This window comes from Mustela lutreola, chromosome 13 (genome assembly GCF_030435805.1).
Source record: "Mustela lutreola isolate mMusLut2 chromosome 13, mMusLut2.pri, whole genome shotgun sequence".
In the NCBI taxonomy this organism is placed as follows: Eukaryota; Metazoa; Chordata; class Mammalia; order Carnivora; family Mustelidae; genus Mustela; species Mustela lutreola.
The window spans coordinates 30530230-30550775 of NC_081302.1; the positions used below are offsets into that span (position 1 = coordinate 30530230).

The 20546-nt window shown below is 32.7% G+C and overlaps 1 protein-coding gene across 11 annotated transcripts in view; it reads left to right on the forward strand.

Annotated features, from left to right (window-relative positions):
* Positions 1 to 20546, forward strand: part of MYCBP2 (MYC binding protein 2) — a 294107-nt gene that overhangs the window by 74899 nt on the left and 198662 nt on the right. For 9 of the 11 annotated variants that reach the window (XM_059144685.1, XM_059144682.1, XM_059144683.1 and 6 more), the window contains exons 13-18: positions 731 to 895; positions 3485 to 3643; positions 5812 to 6016; positions 8066 to 8211; positions 8538 to 8639; positions 17098 to 17205. In XM_059144685.1, coding sequence (XP_059000668.1) covers positions 731 to 895; positions 3485 to 3643; positions 5812 to 6016; positions 8066 to 8211; positions 8538 to 8639; positions 17098 to 17205 — 885 coding nt within the window. The remainder of the gene's footprint in view (positions 1 to 730; positions 896 to 3484; positions 3644 to 5811; positions 6017 to 8065; positions 8212 to 8537; positions 8640 to 17097; positions 17206 to 20546) is intronic. The other 2 variants (XM_059144688.1, XM_059144687.1) reach the window with 2 other exon arrangements.

The window sequence follows — 20546 nt, forward strand, 5'->3', positions numbered from 1 at the left end:
GTGTAGTTACCATATACATGAATATGGATCATGTTATATGAAAAAATATAAGGGTATTTTTAAGTCCCAGAATTGTGCCCAGCACAGTAAAATGTTTTTACTCTGAAAGGCATCAAGAATTGGGACTGACTGAAGGAACAGAAGATTGATTATTTCCCATCTTTTGCTCAATTCAGGGGTTTAGTTTTTGAGAGCAGAGGCTACTTGTATCATCATCCACATTTAAATTTATTTACTCTTTCTCCATATATATATATGTTTCCTCTTCCACAATTTCATTGACTGGGTGTAGCTGCTTAAATATGTGTTGAATGGACGAGGAACTGATTTTGCTTTCTAGGATCCAGCTGGCATAAGAATACATGTGAGGTAGAGTTTGAAAGAAAATCATATATATGATAATGAAATAGTTTTAATAATGTAAATAGCCAGTCTAGAGATTGGACTCCCCAGAAGCCAGAGGTTTGGTAGGAAATTGTAAAATTCTCATTGGAAATTTCAGTGTGTAACAAAAAAAAGGATCTGACAGTGATAGCCTAAGTATTAATTAACCAGATGAAGCTTGCAGGTTGACTCATTTTAATTGACATATTGGGAAGCCCAGGCCTTTGTGAAAATAAATAAATAAAGTGTATCATAAGTGCATGTATTTTGGGCTTTTTAATATAAACCATTGTTTTTACTTATGTATAGATGCCTTAATTTTATTTATTCTGTGTTGTTTTTTAAGCTAAGAGCAGACGGCAATCAAAACCCTATAAACCTAAAAAGATAATTAAGATGGAAGGAAAGATTGTGGTGTATACAGCCTGTAATAATGGAAGTAGTTCTGTTATTTCTAAAGATGGAGAGCTGTACATGTTTGGGAAAGATGCCATTTACTCTGACAGTTCAAGTAAGTTCATCTTAAACACATTTCATTTATGCAAAGGAAGTCCAATACTAGACATTATATATTGGAAAGATACGTGTAGAAAATTAACAGTTGTAGCATGCGTTCTCTAAATTTTTCACATTTCTTTCCAAACACAATATTTTGTGATTCCTTCCTGTTGTTGCTGGGAGCAGTGTCACCGGTTTCATGCAGAGCTAATCCCAGAGTGTGATTAGTACAACTCTGACTTAGCTATTACTTTGTCTGGAAAGCTTTCCTTAGACTCATTCAGATGCTCATGTGACATGCTCTTTGTGTACCCTTGAGAAATGATTTTCATAACATAACTGATTTATAATTGATGAATTATCCATGTCCCTCATTAGATAGTTAGGGAGACCCTCTGTCTTATTGACTATCGTATCCCCGGTTCCCAACACAGTATCTTATACATGGGTCCTAAGAATTACTTGTTAAGCAAGATAAACCAAAAGTGTAGTGAGTGGGGCGCCTGGGTGGCTCAGTGGGTTAAGCCGCTGTCTTCGGCTCAGGCCATGATCTCAGGGTCCTGGGATCGAGTCCCGCATCGGGCTCTCTGTTCAACAGGGAGCATGCTTCCTCCTCTCTCTCTCTCTGCCTGCCTCTCTGCCTACTTGTGATCTCTCTCTGTCAAATCAATAAATAAAATCTTTAAAAAAAAAAAGTGTAGTGAGTGGATGTGTGGGATAGGACTAGCCAAATAAAAACTTTTATATTTATAATCTCTACTCTCAAAAACCTGTTATATTTGGTTACTAGATTTTCTTTCTAGCTCTTAAGAAATGAGTATGATTGTGACAGCCCACTTGGTAGGATTTTATATTTGGTAAATATGTAAAGCCTGTGAATTTCTTTGTGAAAAGGAAAACAGAATTAATGAAATTTCTGGTTGGAAGTTTAAGTGATTGTCTCACTGCTGGGGAAATGACATATGTTGGTTGCACAGTTCTAGCGATTAAGTTGAACTGTACTCAGGTGATGTGAATTAACTTAATGTGGTAATATTTAGATCCTCAGTTGGCCTCAGCTGTCAATCAGAATTTGGGAGTGGGCTCGTGTATAGTTTAAAAGTAATGTTCAGTTTAGCTATGATCCTGTTAGATAGCACTGAAAAAAACTTGTGCATTTATTCAATATATACTTATCGAGAACTGTGTGTCACAGCTGGATGGACAAGGCAGACGTGGTCCCTCTCTTCTTGAGGATCTGAGAGACAGTTGGGCGTATTACAGCTTACATATTAGAGAGGTGTGATTTAATGGTTATGGATATAGGCACAGATCCCAGCACTGCCACTTTTTAGTTGGTTAATAACTGGCTTACATTCCTTAACTTTTCAAAGATTACTTTCATTTTTTTTTCCATCTTCAAGGGGAACTAAAGATATGGTTCATATATGGTTGTTATAAGATTATAGGAGATAATGTGTATGAAATGCTTAGCACAGAGCCTGACACATGTAAGGGCCTAAGACATGTCAGCTAGTACTGTCAATAATAATAAATAATATTACTAAATATACGTATCCTTTTAAAGCATGCTAAGTACTAAAAGTGGGAGTTGTTAAGCAAAAAGACCGAAGTAATCTAAGTGGAAGAGAAGGTCACCTTAGGAAAGTAATATCTGAGAAAATAAGATGTGGAATGATCTTCCCAAAGTGTAATACAAGAATTCTATTATTTATAATTTAAATAAAACAAATACTTTAATAGTTTCTTTGAGAAGTCTTTATTTTAGTATATATTGGAAATACTCAACAATCTTTGAATTTTACTGTTGTTGCTACTTGAGGTAAAATGCTTGGTCAGTTTAAAATTGATTCAAAAATATTAAGATTGTATGGGTGGCACTTGGTTATGGCAAATAGAATGAAAGTAACATGTGAATAGTGAGGAACTGGCGAAACTAGTTAGCTGTTGGATTGTGGAAGAAAATACCTATAGTTTAAAAATGATTGAAAAATGCTACTTTGGGACATCTCACAGGTTTCTACAGAAACAATGTGGTTTCAGTATACTCCAGCAAGTGTTTTATTGTGTTTTCAATCCTTATTTTTTTAAATTTTAATTAACTTATTATGTATTACTAGTTTCAAAGGTAGAGTTCAGTGATTCATCAGTCTTATATAATACCCAGCGCTGGTTACATCACATGCCCTCCTTCATTCCTTTTTAAGGCAAATCAAAACAGATAAAAGTACATGATTTGTAGGCTTCTTTGTGCTTGGACCAGGAAAGTTTGAGAACTAGTGACCCTTCTGAGAACTGTTGAGAGTTTTGACATTTAAAGCAGACATTCAGGAGAAGCAGGCTTGAGCCAATGGCCACAGTAAAAATTTGTCCCAAGTCTGAATGATGATGTTTTAAGATTTTGGAACTTCATTACAAACTTACAGAATAAGTTCACTGATACCCTACCAGTCTTTTGGCTACTTATTTCTCATTTTTGTGGGTTATTTTATCCCAGAAATAAATGTTCTGTGTTGAGGTGGTCCTTTTACAATACTGATAATTTACTGGACTCAGAAAGGTTTTATTGTTGTTCCTTACGAAATCTGTATCTTTCCTATAGGTTTGGTAACAGATTTGAAGGGCCATTTTGTAACTCAAGTAGCTATGGGGAAAGCTCATACTTGTGTTTTAATGAAGAATGGAGAAGTCTGGACATTTGGTGTGAATAATAAAGGACAGTGTGGACGAGACACTGGTGCCATGAACCAAGGGGGGAAAGGTAGGTGTTGGACATGCAGATATAAAATTTTGTGTCATCTTTTCATAAGTTTTTTAGAACAGAAGTCTTACTCTTTTCAAAACAAGTGGCTATTTAATTTCATGCTTATAAAATAGGAAAACCACTGACTTTCTTATTTATTTGACATTATATCACTGAAACAATTGAATATACTTTAGGCTTTTAATTTTTGAGCAAATGAACTTGAGTGTTCTACTTACTTTTTTTTCTTTTAAAGTTTATTTATTTAAGTAATCTCTGTACCCAACATGGGGCTCAAATTCACGACCCCAAGATGCAGAGTCACATCCTCTTCCAAATGAGCCAGCCAGGCACCCCAATTTTTTAAAAATTTTATATAAAGTATGGTAACACCTTTTTGATTTAGCATTTTGAGTGACCTAAATTATTCTAGAAAAATGCATTTTTCAAACTCTTCATTATTAGTTCCTTTTATACCACACATTTTCAGTTTTAACCATTTTTGAGAGCAGCCTTTCTGGGAGATATTTTCTTCCTGTTTAATAGCACGGGCTACCTGTAAATAGTTCCTGACAACTAAAAATGATTCTTAAGAATACTTCGCCCTTTACCAAGAGCTGAATTATAGATGCATCTTACTCATATATGCTTTGCCCTAATACTCAGGCTATCGACAGGAAGACATGTTTATCCTTTGTCATGTTTGTGTGCTTAAAATTTGTCTATGTTAGTATATATAAATCTAAATGATTCCTGTTAACTGCTACGTAAAAAACCATACCACTGACATGGCACCATTTATCCATTCTTCTGCTGATTGATGAGTTTATTTCCAATTTTTCACTCTTATCAATAATTTCAACACCTCCTTTATCCTGGCAAACATGTGTGAGTATAATTTAGTATACTAGCTATACTAGTATAATTTCTGGTGTTGTAGATTTCAGCTTTACTAAACTTTTCTTAGAAGAGGTTGTATCTTTGATTTTCCACATCATCCAGGATATAGTATCAATACTCAGATTTTTGTCAGTTTGATGATTATGACGTTGTATAGTTCATTATAATTTTTTGTTTGTCATATTGAAGTAAAACATACATGTGGCCAAATACACATAGCATAAGTGTAGATCTTGGCGAATTTTCACAAGCTGAACATGTTCCCGTAATTGGCACCTACTTCAAGAAATAGTATATTAGCGGCACCCCAGGAAGTCCCTTTATGTTCCTCTCCAGTTACTACCTTCCTCTCGTTAACACCATGAATTAGTTTTACTTATTTTTGTACTGTACATATATAGAATTATGTCACATGATTATATCTAGTTTCTTTTCACTCAACTTGACAAGATTCATTTATATTGTTACAGGTATTTATAGATTATTTTTTCTCATTATTGTATAGTAATCAATTGTGTGAATATACCACAGTTTTTCAATCTTTTCAAGTATTATGGCATTTTGGTAGTTTCTAGTTTCGATTATTAGAAATAGAGTTGCTTTGAACATTTCTAGTGAATGTGGGTGAAAATTTGTATGCTTTTCTTTTGGGCATATAACTAGGAGTAGAAAGGCTGGGTCCCTCATTTTTCTTTTAATTTGCATTCCTTGGCTTTTAGGAGAATGTTAGACCATCCTTTCAAACTTGGTTTTCTTGCCTTCTTATTGGTTTGTAGGAATTTTTGATATGTTGTATGGGTTATACATATCTTTGACTAACTGGCTTATCTTTTACATTTACTTTTAGTTTCATTTGTGTATGTAATTTCTAAATTTTGGTGACAAGTTTTTCATTTTTCTTTATAATAATTTTTGCCAATTGCTAGTAGCGAGAGGTTGTTCTAGAGGGGTGGGACTCATGGCTTAGAGAATGGTTGGGAGACACTCTGGTCTGGAGAATGACAGTTTGGCAGTAAGGATGGAAATGAGGGACTAAAATCAACAAAAGTTAAAAGTATGATTTGCAGAAAGTAACAGCTTAGAGGTATTCCTGCCTTCTCTCTTTTTGCAGAAAGGAAATGAGAGCACTTATTTGTGCTTCCCATATTAAATTTTGTTTTTGTTGCTCTTATATTTTAAGCATTCCTTTTTATATTCACTTAGATTAGTGTATGTTATATCGTTTTATCAGGCTTTTAGACATGGGAGTAATCTACATAAAAATTATAAATTGATCTGTCAAATAGGGTTTGGAGTTGAGAATATGGCAACAGCAATGGATGAAGACCTGGAAGAAGAACTAGATGAAAAAGATGAGAAGTCCATGATGTGTCCTCCAGGCATGCATAAATGGAAGCTGGAACAGTGCATGGTGTGTACTGTCTGTGGAGACTGTACAGGTTATGGAGCCAGTTGTGTCAGTAGTGGGCGTCCAGACAGAGTCCCTGGAGGGTAAGAGCATGATTAATACTGAAGAAATAAAATACTAGTGGAAAATGTGCACAACACATTTGTTTTCAAAATTATTACAGAGAGTATTCTACTTTGTTGTTTCTTGAGGGCATATTGGCATATACATGTAATTCTAATAATTGTTTTCTGTTACAATAATTTCTAATTTAGTGTCAGTTTTACTTAAGTTGCTTTTCTCTCATTTGATTCATTTAAACCATTGTTTAAAAACAAGTCATAGGGCCCCTAGGTGGCTCAGTCAGTTAAGCATCTGTCTTGGGCTCAGATCATGATCCCAGGATCCTGGGATTGAGCCCTGTTCAGTGGGCTCCCTGTTCAGTGGGGAGCCTGCTTCTCCCTCCCACTTGTGATCTCTCTCTAAAATAAATGCCAAATATCTATCCTTTTTTGTTGAACATTCATCTTTTCTGGATGGAATATCAATATCATATGAATATCAAATATCATATGAAACAATTAAGAATATATAATATTCTTTTAAATTAAATTTATGTTCATGATTTTAGGTGTTCTAGGAACTGTCACTTCTAAAGTTACATTATACTTGTTTATATTTATCCTCTTTTGCTTTTGTTGGACCTGTATCCTCCTGCTTGGGGTCCCATGTTATCATTATTTTAAACTTTGTATGTGAGTTTGGCAGAATCAGAATGCAGGTTTTCCGCTAGAGTGTTGGGAAGAATTTTATACTTGGCCTAACATATGAAAATAAATCATACATAACAGGCCTTTTCTTTTAGTCTAATGGAATATGATTTTTTAACAATAAGTTTTCTCTGAACTTAAGCAGTTGGAAAGTATCATAAATCAATTTTTGAATTCTCTGATCCTTCCTAAAATTATTATTCTTTATGTGCTTTTCCCCCAGAGATCTACTGTCAGTTTTCAATAATTATTTATAACTTAAACCTGCAGACCTAAATGGACAGTACCTAACCAAATACAGTGATTTCTATATTAAAGAGGCAAAAATGAATGAATTAATTAAATTAACATAAGAAAGACTATATGCCAGGACACTCTGCACTATTAAAAATGACTTCAATTATTGTAGAATTGTGGCTGTATATCTTAGAATAAATTTAGAATGCCACATTATCTTTTAAACTGTGCATAGATAATGTAATAGGCCCATTAGTTTATCAGTTTTTACTCCTTTAGTTAATGATCATCCAAATTGTCAATAGTGCTTGCATTTTAAACCCAGGAGTTCCACAGGGCACCTAGCTGTGTCTTTCAAAAATGCTGCCAGGGGGATTCTTTCTCTGGTACCACCACAAATCTGGATAACCACAGGCTCAGCAAAGCTGTCTGAAGGTTTTCAATTCTGATCCAGCAATAACATTAAAGCTGTGACTTCTGTCTACATCTGTGTAATAGGTGATTAAAAAAGTTAGTTGTTCACTGACTCTGTAGGCAACTTCTGGAGTGTTCTTGTTCTCTTTATGTTGTAATCCAGTATCATACACTTGTTCACAACTGATAGGAACAGGACAAAGAAGACGATAAGGACCATGTAATTAATTGGATACAGTGAAAGGAGAGAATGAGAGATGATGGCATATAAAGGAGGGAGAGAAAAGGAGACATAACATATGAAGCTAGCAAGCTGAGCTCACTTACTGATGGCTAAACACACCTTCCTTAAGTTAGCTGGTGGAGAACAGTGTTTGTTTGGTAACTGCCCAACCCACCCAGACCATTTAATAGTAAGCTGCTGGTGCTTTACTAATTGTGGTAGCTTTTAAAATATTTGTTGATAGTGGTTTTGAGGATGGCAGAATCCATTTGTATTTTCTGTTAGAATATACCAGTTATACCTATGAGGAACTTAATAAACTCTTGTTTTTAGTTATTTCATCTGTACATACCTAGTCAGTTCTTTAAAATTGGCACATCCTGATCTGAAGGGGCGATTTCATTGTTGACTCATATAACTTAACTTCAGAAATCCTGAAAAGACATTAACAGAAAAGAGTTTTAAGGAAAGAGTAGAAGAATTTCAGTTAATTATTTTTATTTTTTAAGGATCTGTGGTTGTGGTTCTGGAGAATCTGGCTGTGCCGTGTGTGGGTGTTGCAAGGCTTGTGCAAGAGAGTTGGATGGTCAGGAGGCAAGACAAAGAGGAATTCTTGATGCAGTGAAGGAGATGATACCTTTAGATCTTCTCTTAGGTAATGTGATGGATTGTACTACGCATCTTGTCCTCAGCTCAGTAATTTATATTGGTATGTGCTAAAAAATTAATAGTTACCTATGCAATACTGCTTATATGGTAACTGACAGTATGTCAGTAATTAAAGGATAAGGCTCTTTTTCTCTTTTTGCTAAGATTCTTTGAGTAGAAATAATTTGTGTTTTCATCAGTGTTTTGTTAGATTTTACTTTCTTGAATTTCATATGGTTCTTTCATATCTTTTATTGTATCTATCTATATATGGTTTTTTTTGTGTTTCTTTGTGGTTTTTTTTTTTTTTTTTTTTTTTGATCCATCATTTAGCTGTCCCAGTGCCTGGGGTTAACATTGAAGAACACCTTCAGTTACGACAAGAAGAAAAGCGACAACGTGTAATCAGGAGACACAGATTAGAAGAAGGAAGAGGTAAGATATAGCTGCAGAGGAAAAGTATATGAAAGTCCATTTTCTTACCCTATACTGAGACCACTGAAAGTTTATACAATAGGCTGACTTGGTAAGACATTGCAATTAAAATTAGTAAGATTATAGTAACATATGAAAGTCATGTGAAAATATTCAGGGTATTTACATTTGTGCTATTAACATAGATTTAATTCAATATGATGTTTATGGAGTAAGTCAAGCATATTAAGAATTGTGCCATCTGCCAAGCATCAAAAACTATTAGCAATGGCAACTTTAAAAAATAATATATGAATTCTAAGAACTGGTCTTTCTCCCAGATTTTGGACCCATGATTGTTATTTAACCCTAAACAACAAAAGTTTAATATAGTATTTTAATTTCCGTTTTCTTAGTCATCTATGATCATTTCCATTTGAGCATGGTCCTGGCATTCTTCTTTCAGTCCAGTGCATAATTATGTTTTTATATGTCTTTTTTTTTCCCCAAAAAAAGCTTATTCTGGTTATGTACAAGAAGGGTAAGTGGGGTGCCTGGGTGGCTCAGTGGGTTAAGCCGCTGCCTTCGGCTCAGGTCATGATCTCAGAGTCCTGGGATCGAGTCCCGCATCGGGCTCTCTGCTCGGCAGAGAGCCTGCTTCCCTCTCTCTCTCTCTGGCTGCCTCTCTGTCTACTTGTGATTTCTCTCTGTCAAATTAATAAATAAAATCTTTAAAAAAAAAAAAAGAAGGGTAAGTTGGAGAGTTTTGCAGGTTTTAATTGCAAAGATAGGTGTATTGTCTTTTTCTTATTGTTTATGACCATTTCTGAGCCTGAAAATACATTTCACTGTAGTTATAAGTAGATAGTAAAATACAGATATTTCAATATTCATCCAATAACAGAGATAAATATAAATATTACTAAAACTGTGGGTTGCCCAGTAGAATCTCTTCTTTGTAGGATTAAGACAGATGGTTAAAGAGATCTGTGATTTTATTCCTCTGCCAGGCAAAATTTTGATTGGAAATACTGATACTGTTTATTTTAAATGCTTGTTAGAAATGACATGAGATTTGGTACATGAAATAAAATCTATTATCCATTTAGCCACCATTACAAATTTTTTCTAGGTACTTTTTTTTAACATAGACTGGAGTAATAAATGGAGTCTTAAAATATATAGCATGTATTGTAAATTCTATTTTTATTAAACTTAAGTTGTAGAACATGCTTGGAACTTGGAGACTATTCTTTCTAGGATCTGATAAACAATCTGATTAATTGATATAAGAATGTTTGCTGTTACCTTGGCTATGTTTACATAAAATTATCACTTTTAAAATTGATTTATTTTAATGAGAATGTAGATACTGTCATTATTTACATTATATAAATATGGGGAAAATTGTATATTAAATGTTTTATAGAAAATAGGGTAAAATTTAAGTTCTACGTCTTTATGACATTTGGTAATTGAGTGACAATTTCTTTTATTCAAATAATATGATTTGTTAAAGTTAAAATAATTATCAATGCATCTTTTTACTACCTTTTTTCTTTTTTGGGAAACACTGGGTTGAATCATATGCATTGACCTACAAAAACCAGCAATTTCTTATGTTGCAACCGAAGTACAGCAAGTCCTTATGATGATGTGTAATTGCTCGCTCTGTGTGTTGTATTAGTTTTTTTCTCCCTCTGTAAAAAAGCTTTTCTTCTCTAGCAGTAGTATATTTCTACATATCAGAAGTAAAAGAACATTGATGATGCATTAGTTCAACGAAATTTTGTGATTGCAGAATATTCTTTTGCCATTTTTTTAAAAATGTGTCATAGACCTTAAAAACATAAACTCTAGTCTTTCAGAGGTTTTAAAAACTCTACTATTTAAATATTTACAGAGATTTTATTACTGTATCTGATCTTATAAACACAGACTTATGTTCTAGGCAATTGGTGTATATATTATGACAAGTCCATTTCATCCTATGTCCTCAATATATAAAAAGACTTCTTTAGATTATTGGTGCATAGAAATTTTGTCTTTCTATTTTTTGGTTGAGCTCTTTCTCATACTTTTTTTTTCATTTTTGTTAAAACACAGTATTTAGTAAAATATGCAGAAAATATCTTTTCTTAATGGCTTAGGATCCTCATTATGGGCCTGAATTATGGCATTCGTTACCTAACATGGTACTGAAATATTAGAACCATGTCCTTTGCTTTGTACAACCTCCATGGTTACTATGGTATCATATAGTGAGAACACTTTACAGTATGCATGTGTTTCATTTAACACAGTGCAATGCAAAGAGAACCTTGTTTATACATTTTATTTTGTAAAAATACTTTTAAATAAGAATTTTAACTGTGTACCCATTTTTTTGTGTGTACCCATTTTTAAAAGTCAGACTACAGACTCTTATTCAATGATTTTAGGAAATTCTTATACCATATTAAATAATTGAAAACCAATATGGTGATATGACTCTTTTATGATATTATCTTTATATTTTTTCCCAGCACTCCCTTACCAGCAGTTTTATAAGAAAAAAAAAATGTGTACAAAGATATATCCACACTTGCATAGGGGAAAAACCAGAAAGGTAGATAACAAAATGTTAGTAGTAACTTTTCCTGAAAAGTGAGTTTAGATGTGATTTTTGTTTTGTTCTTTACAGTGTATTTTCTAAATAATCTCCAATGTGTGTATTACTTTATAAACAAAATAAGAGCTATGTTTTTAAAACTTAAGCCGTTGTTTCTTAAAAAGATAAAGACTAGTTCTAAGATGTTTATACTTTACCTTTGCTTTTTAAAAAATATTTTTATTTTAATTGGATGGAGGAATGTCTTTCAAATACTGTGCTTTTCATTATGTTAGAATGGTGGTTCTCAAAGTAGTCTCAAAGGGACTAGTGTCACTGAGCACTTGTTAGAGTTGCCTGTTCTCAGGCTCCACCTCAGACCCACTGAGTCAAAAATTCAGGGAGCGGAGCCTAGCAAACTGTGTTTAAACAAGTCTAGGTAATTCTGTTGGTGCTAAAGCACAAGAACTCCTATTCCCAGGCAGTGGTGTTCATAGTTGCTTGCATGCATCTTCTGCAGCAGAATACCAGGCCTGTGTCCGAATGTCTGCATTCTGCTAAAGAGCTAGAGAGAGTTGTTTTGTTTTGCCTCAATGAGGAAGACAAAACAAAGTAAAATAAATTTTTAGTATTCCAACTGCCACACATACCTATATTTTTTTTTCCTTGGCCTTTTGGTATCTTTTAGTTACTAACAACTTAGTGATAAGTTAATAATTGTACTCATTAATAATTGGCTTTTACCTATGTTGAAATTTCTGAACTTCAAGATTAGATTATATCAAATTATTTAACTTGATTTATCTGTCTCATTGTATTTATTAAGTTTGTGTTATTTCAAAGTTGATCAGGATTTTAGGACCTGGTTCTTGTATTAAAGATTTGCTCAGCCTCAGGACTATTCATGTAATTTAGTTGCTGCTATTTGTGACACAGTCTTACAGAGTGGAGTGTGCTATTGAAACCTGAAAGAACAGTGTTAATACTGTACTTTTATTAATTTGGAACTTAGTCTTTAGATTTTTTTATATTCTTTTAGTATAATTTTTTTCCTTAAATGTATATTCTTAGTTACCAGTGTATTCATTTACGTATTTTATTTCAGTGATATGTGTGGTAAGTTTTAGCTTTTTAGGTTATATAGGGTTGATTGATATTTAAATGCTCTGAGTCTTATATTAACTTTAATGGTGAAATGCTTGTTCAGTGGAATTTTTTCAGTAGAACTCTCTTAACTCATCAGAAGAACTACTGGGTAATTGTATCAATGAATGAACTTAATCTTTGTATTCCTTCTCAGTGCTCTCTTGTAAGGAACACCAAGCTCAAATAATGTTGGCTACTTTTACTTCTTGCTTTCCCCCTGAATGTAATCAAACTTTGATAATTGGGAGCTATAGATGGAGTGAGCTTATGTCTGACTTGCCTGGGAGTCCCGTTTTACATTGACTGTCCAGGCCCTTTTCCTCTCAATAGTTTCACTTGGGTATCATGTTCTGTGGTTAGCAAAGCTATATGGCATGACCGTTCAGAGCATAGGTTCTGAAATTAGGCTTTGGTTCAGATCCTGGCTTCTTAACTTTTACTGGGGGTGTATGATTCTGGAATTTAACCACTCTGAACCTCCCTTTTCTTACCTTTAATAAGCAGTACATACAATGAAGATTACATACAATGTAATAAGATAACCACTGGTAGAATTTTGGTGTACGTTGTTCAAGTTTTTTTCTGTGTATATTTTTTTGTTGAGTTATCGTACATCATTTCATACTGTGATACATAGGGTGTCCTGTTTTGTTTTGTTTTGTTTTTTTCCCCTTGATATTCTATTAGAAAAAAATTTTTGGTGCTTTATTGCAGTGCCATTTTAAATTAATACAGGAATATAGGTCAAAAGTTTTTCACAAATCTATCCTTTAACTTATTTCTTTTATTATTTTCTCTTTATTTTCTAACCAAGTTTTATTCATTTCCAGTTAAATCACTGACAGTTTTGTTTTACATATTTGGTTAATGTGATAGTATATGCATTTTTATATCTTGCTTATATTTTTTCTCTTACCTTCCCATTCTTTCTGTCAAGCAAATGGAGTTTAGTCTAATAAGTATACTTCCTTCCATATACCATATATACATTTACTCCATTATAGTATATCTACACATATATCTACTGTGCTGATATCTATGCATGTGTGAAAGTATAGGCAAATGTTTATTTACAAAAGTGGCATTGTATTATAGATACAATTCTTTGCAGCATCTTTTTCTCATTTTACATCATGAACACACACTAAATTAGTAAATATAGATCTACTACATTCTATTTAAGAGCTATATAATAGTTTGTAATATGGCTGTACTGCAGTTTTTTTCAACCATTATTTTGTTGATGGACATTTAGGTTATTTTCAAGTTTTTATGTTGTTTTTTTTTTTACAATAAATATTCTTTATTCCTTTTTTTTTTTTTTTAAGATTTTATTTATTTATTTGACAGAGAGAGAAAGAGAGATCATTGGTAGGCAGAGAGGCAGGCAGAGGTGGAGGGAGAAGCAGACTCCCTGCTGAGCAGAGAGCCTGATGCAGGGCTCCATACCAGGACCCTGAGACCATGACCTGAGCCGAAGGCAGAGGCTTAACCCACTGAGCCACCCAGGCACATGTTCTTAAACTTATATAGCCATATTGGAGTTTTTGCTTATATAGTAGAGTTTCCCAGAAATAGAATATCTGGGCCAGAGAGTTTTTATGTTTTAAATTTTAACAGATATTTCAAATTGTTTTTGAAATATTACAGGAGTTCATCTTCTCAAGACTAACATCTGAAAGTGGTGTTTTCTTCTAGCATCTAATGCATTATTCCTCTTAATTAAAAAAAAAATGATGAAGTGTCATCTCATTGCTGATTTAAATAGCACAAAAGCACTTACTGCATAATAATCATACATAAAGATTTCCTGGGGCGTCTGGGTGACTCAGTCGATTAAGCATCCGACTTTTGACTTCTACCCAGGTCATGATCTCAGGATCCTGAGCTTGAGCCCTGCATCAGACTAGCACTCTTGTGGGGAGCCTGCTTGAGAGTCTCTTTCCTTGTCCCTCTTCTGCCCCTCCCCCTGCTCATGTGCTCATGCTCTCTCAAATAAATAAATAGATCTAAAAAAAAAAATTGCTCTACAGCCTCATGTTCCCTATGTCCATTTTTTTCTCATATCTGTGAACCTTTGGAGTACCACTACCTCTTTAAGTTTTAGCTTATGTGGTATTTTCTGTTCTTGTACCTGAAACTTCCTACATTCCCATCCTTAAGGTTTGCTGGCTGCCCGTTCAGTGTGCTTAATTTTCTGGTAGCCCACAGTCATAATGGCTTATTGAGTTGTGTGTAAACTTACCCTCCCTCCCCTCCCCACATTAGACTGCAAACTTCAGAAAGCAGAGATGGTGTCTTGTTTTTCCAAGATTTCCCAGGACCCAGGGTAATGCCTGAAATTGGTCAGTACTTAATATATTCTTGTTGACTAATTGAGAACATTTTATGACATCTCATTACCTCTACAATAATGTTTCATGGTAGAAAAAGATTGTAATTATCTGTTTTTCATATGTATCTGCAAACTCATTTCCCACCACTCTCTGCTTCATAACCCTGCACTCCATCCATTTCAGCGATATGTGTTTTTAATGACTATACAATATTGTTTACCTCTGCTTCCTTTTATAAATCCTGTTTCTTTTGCCTGGAATGCCCTCTCTTTCCTTCCTTCTCTCTTGGCAGACTTTTTCTCATTCTTTCACCCCTGTTGATAGGTCACTTTTCATCCTTCAGAATGTGTACAGATTTCCTTTATAACATTTATCCCAACACATTGCAATTCTTAGTTTTGTTATTTCTGTCTTCCCTAATGGACTAAATTCTAATGAGCTCTGTGTCTTTGTCATAATAACATACATGATACCTGGTGTCTGTTACATTAAAGACAAAAAATGGTGAGTAAGTAAATGACTGAACTATGTTTATAAGAAAAATTATTGTAGTCCTTGGAACACAAATATTTTAGAACCTCATAGCTTGATATTATAAGTGGTGAATTAAATTGAGGTCAGATGTATACTTCCTCAGCATGATTGCCTTTGGGCCTTCTAAATTTTTGTACCAAGAGACTCTAAAGAGATTGAAGTTAGTAAGAAGCTAAATAACTATGAATATTATGGGTATAATATTTTTATGGGAAGAAACAGTATCTCAGGAAGACCATAGAAATCAGAAAAGAGTAATGTAACTTAATATTACTGTCATTTTTATATTTACAGTTCTTTGCAGTAGTTGGAAAGTATTGGATGCTTTTTAGACTGGTTTATATTATTTGCTTTAGTAAATTAATTGAAAAATGTTATGTGGAAGAAATAAGACATTTTACCTTGAAAATAATTGCTGCTGCATTCTAGGAAATAATATTTAATTTTTGTTAACTTTAAATTAGCATATTTCTATCTGTAGTAGTCATAGAATATATTACTCTTGATTTTTCATAGAATTGGGGATGCCTGCATTTTTGCCTGCATTTTTATGTATATCTCAAGACATAATTAAAATATATTTCTTCTACCAATTTTTAATATTTAATGAAGGGTACTTTGTTGAATTTGCATTTGTCAAATTTTATCATAGGATCGTATTTTGTTGATATTTATTTTGTTCCATTGTTAGAAAAATTAATTACCGTTGAAGAGGTGTAGAGAATCCTGAAAACTGGCTTTAGTTAAAAATATTCAGTGCTTATATACTGTCAGTTTCCTTTTCGAATACTAGTAACCTTAGAGTATTTTGAAATTTGCAGGCATTTTTGATGTTACTCAAACTTAAGGAAAGTATAGTTCAATTCTATAAGAAAAGAACAGAAGTTTTAAGATACAACTTACAATTTTCCCTTTTTAAGCTAAAGGATAGTAGGGAAAAGCAAATTAAATTTTTATTGAGATTAATTTTGCTATTTTTTTTCTTGAATATAAGTGGAAATAACTATAATCTATATGAATGTGCATTTGTATATGTGTGTATGTACATAGTGGAGCTTCAGAAAGATATAATTTTATCAGAGAATTATTAATATTCCAAAAATGTTACTTGGGTTAGATTACCCTCTTAAGCATCAATACCTTGTTTCTGATTTTGTATATGTTGTTACAGAAATCACATTTGAAGTTAGATTTATTCTTTTCGGAAAATTAAATACAACTTCTGTAATCCTGTCTTTACAAAGTAGTGATTGTATATATATATATATATATATATATATATATATGCATGTATATGAATGTGTGTCCATATATGTATATGTATATATCATATCATAGTAATTTTTGGTTTTGTTTTGTTTTTTTGCTGTCTTGTTTTCCTACCTGTATTGCAGAATGTTAATGTAGTTAAGTCAATAATATTTATCTTGGTTTTGTAGCAAGACTGATGTGGATATTAAAGTTTGAAAACCTTGTTAAAATGTAATCATTTTAAAATTAGTTGGTTTTGTTATTTTAATAGGAAAGATATTGTTGTCTATAAATGTTTGGTTTACTAAGCTTGAATATATATGATATTAAAAATATAAGATTTTTTTTAATTGAACTTTCTGATTATGTACTTGAGACTTTTCATACCTACATGATAATTTTATGAGGTAAAAGAAATTTTACTGTATCAACTGTAGTTCTGATATTAACACTTGGGTGTGGAATGGGGTTGGGGATTAATGTGGGGAAATTGGGAGAAAAGTATAATGTCTAAAACAGTAAAGAATAAATTTCCATGCTTTTAGTTTGAATTATTTTTTATTCATTGTAGTGTTTTCATTTTGTGAGCTTTTCTATGCACATACAAAATGTTTCTCCTCAGGCCCCCTTGTATTTGCTGGTCCTATTTTTATGAACCATCGAGAACAGGCTCTAGCCAGACTCAGATCCCATCCAGCTCAGCTAAAGCATAAACGGGACAAGCACAAAGGTATTTGGTCTTCCTTATCGATTAGGTGGGATACTTCCCCAGTTTCTTCCACTCATTTGAATTTTGTCTCTGGGAAAATGCACAATTCTTCTACTTGGCTTCTTTCATTATATAGCCTGAGGAGAAAGAACATGATGAAAGATGTACTGTTTGTCAATGGCTGTCAGTCTCATTCCTTTTTATTTGTTAACTTTAATAAGACATTTTGCAATGTTTCTTTTTCCTTACCTTTTCTTTTCCAATTTCATAAAGTTGAGGGAAGATGGAAAAATAATTATTGCTTTCTGTTTTTATCCTTTATTATTTGCTCTTCAATGACTGCTATCAGACGTTTTATAGTACTTTTTAAAAAATGTTTTAGAATTAACAAAATTACTAAATTCAGTGTATAAAGTGATAATGAGTTGATTGCTATTATACTTTTCCATTGTTTTAACATTAAAGTTTATATACACAACACACACAAATTATTTGGTATTTGAGGGTTAAATGCTGATAGGTGTAAATAAAGAGTTATTATATCGACCTATTCTAGTCCTAGAAAACTGTCAGAGGTCTAGACAAGTCTGTGAGTTAACTAAGAATCTATTTCTGTGTTATTCTTTGAGATCTTATAGCTCTGGATTAATTAGACATATCCCTAAAGCAAACTTATTTTCCTTTAAACTACAGGTATGGGTCAACTAAGATCAGGAAAGAATTTAATGCAGAGTATTTATAAATTTATATATAAATTCTGCCTTGAATCCTGGTGTGTGTACCAGGGGCTCTTTGATAAATATAACTTCCAGTTGCTGCTTTCTTAAATGCTCAGAATATATCCCACAAAATAGAATACGAAGTTTTAAAAACATACATTCCATATAGACAACTTAACCTGTTTTGTGTTTTATTTTTCCTTTGCTGCAAGACTCTTATATAAAACTAATTTTATTTTTAAACTTTCATATGCAATATATTATATTTAACTTTATTTACATTTGCTTCTCTCAATTTATCAGCTTGCCACTCAAAGCAAAACCACAAAACAAAACAAACAAAACCCCTCTTATTAATCAAAGTATTGGTAGAGCACTTTTTAAGATATATTCTACAGAAATAAAAATTGAGGATATTTTAAATCTAACATGATTAACTATAGGAAAAGTTGTGATTGCTTCATTTATTGAGTGCTCTAATAATGCCATAAATGTTTAAATCTAAGGAATGATATTTGGGGTATACTATGTGTCAGTTATGTTATTGCCAGAATTTCTGATCTCATATTTTATACTGTGCTACTATTAGGATGGATTTTTCTCAGTTGTCTTTTTTTTTAAAACCCCAATTAAGGAAAAGTGGAATTTTTCTAGTACTTTACCTGAGGTTAAATGTCCACATTTCATGAAGCAGTTTAAAACTTTTTCAGCTCCATGTTAGTTTCTTATGGCCAAACATCATACATTTTTGCAGAATTTGAAAATGAAATGCTAAGTGAAGACTAGGGTTACAAATTTAAAACCGACTTTTCATAGTGTCTACATTGAGTAGCTGTAGCAGTTACTCAACAATAACTGGCCTTGCTGCCATCTTATCTACTATTGGCTTATTTTATAACAATACTGTGTTTTTGTAGCAACCTCTTTAGAAGGACTTACTTGTGGTATTACAGTATACAGCCAGTTGTGTGTATGTATATGTGTTTTTATCAGGTTTGGTAGAGTGAAACAGTTTCATCTCTTTACCACCAAAATGAATTTAAAGTGTAAGTAAGTAATATTTTATCAAATGGTGCTTTATTTTACATAAAGAGTATTAACTTACCACTCACTAATTCCTGTACACCCACAAACTCTCTCTACCTATTCTCTTAGCATTCACTATTCCTGTCATTTAATCATCTCCCACGCACTCTGCTTTTAACTCTTGCTACATATAATCACGTTCTTTTAATAAATTTTTCCTACATATAATTTTCTCTTTTTTTCTTACCCTGTTTGTCCTTCACGAGAAATTTACTATATTAATTGCTGTGTTCTGTCTTTCATTTAATTATATTGGTGGTACAGATTGTCAGATGGTAATAGATAAAATTGTCTTGACTATCACTTTTTTGTAGAGGTGTGTGGAGGGTAAGAAATGTGGATTTATTGTTAACCAGGAGTGGGTTCTGAGCTGAAAAGTTGGAGAGCTTCTGGCTGACTGGAGAAAATTCAGAGAAGGTCACAGAATCCAACCTTTTATAGGCAAATTTTGACTGGAGGGAAACTAGACTATATAAAGCTCAGTTAATAAGTATAACATATAATCCATAAAACATATAGTAAGTTATTTTAAAAATGTAACCGTAGACCATATTTCAAACAGATAACTGGATTAACATTTGTTTCAGCTATTCAGTGACTTACATAGAAAAAGATTTTGATGTAGTACTCCTAGTTAGGAACATCTGAATTGCTCTGGAGACAGTCTTGAAATCTGGCTTGGAGTGACTAATATGAAACCCGAAGGCTCACTGATAAACATCTTTGTGTATTTTATACCTATTTTCTGTTTAGAAATGGTGTGGTGTAATGGAAATTATATAGCCTTTGGAATTATATGTCAGTTTTAGTCCTAAATTTGTTATTTTTTAGAACTATGTGGCTGTTCAGAAATTTCATGATCTCTTTGGCTTCAGTTTTCCTTTTTTTAAAAGATAAGAATGATAATTTGTAACTGATTATGTTGATTTAAAGATTTAATTAAGATATATATGTATGTGTATATGTATGTATATGTATGTGTATATATACATATATATTCTTGGAATTCTTTGCTTTCTCTTTTAGAATTATCCAAAAGCACAAAATTTGAGATTTGTTAAAGATATAATTAATTTCTAAAAAAAAAAAAAAAAGATATAATTAATTTCTTTTTAGAAAAGATTTAAGATGTCAGCCATTTGATGGTTGTAAAATAGATGATCAAACTCCAGAACTGCCCTACTACTTATTACTTTGGGCTGGTTACTTAACCCTTCTAAGCCTCAGTTTTCCCAGTTGCAAAGTAGAGTAACAATACTGATATCATCAATTGTTGTACTGATTTTTAAAAAGCAACAGTAATGAATATTGATTGAACACTTTTTATATATTATATAGGAGCTTGTGAGGTAATGTACACTATTGCTATTTCATAGATAGAAGTTAAAGGTTTAAAGAAGGTCCAGTGTTCAGTTGTCATACAAGTAGCAAATGGTAGAGCCAGAATTCCAATTCAAGTCTCTTAGTCTTCAGTGCCCAAAAGCACTTCTTCACTGTGGTATTTAAATATTCATTGTGTAGTACAAAGTAAGTGCATAGCTAACTGTATTTGTTAAG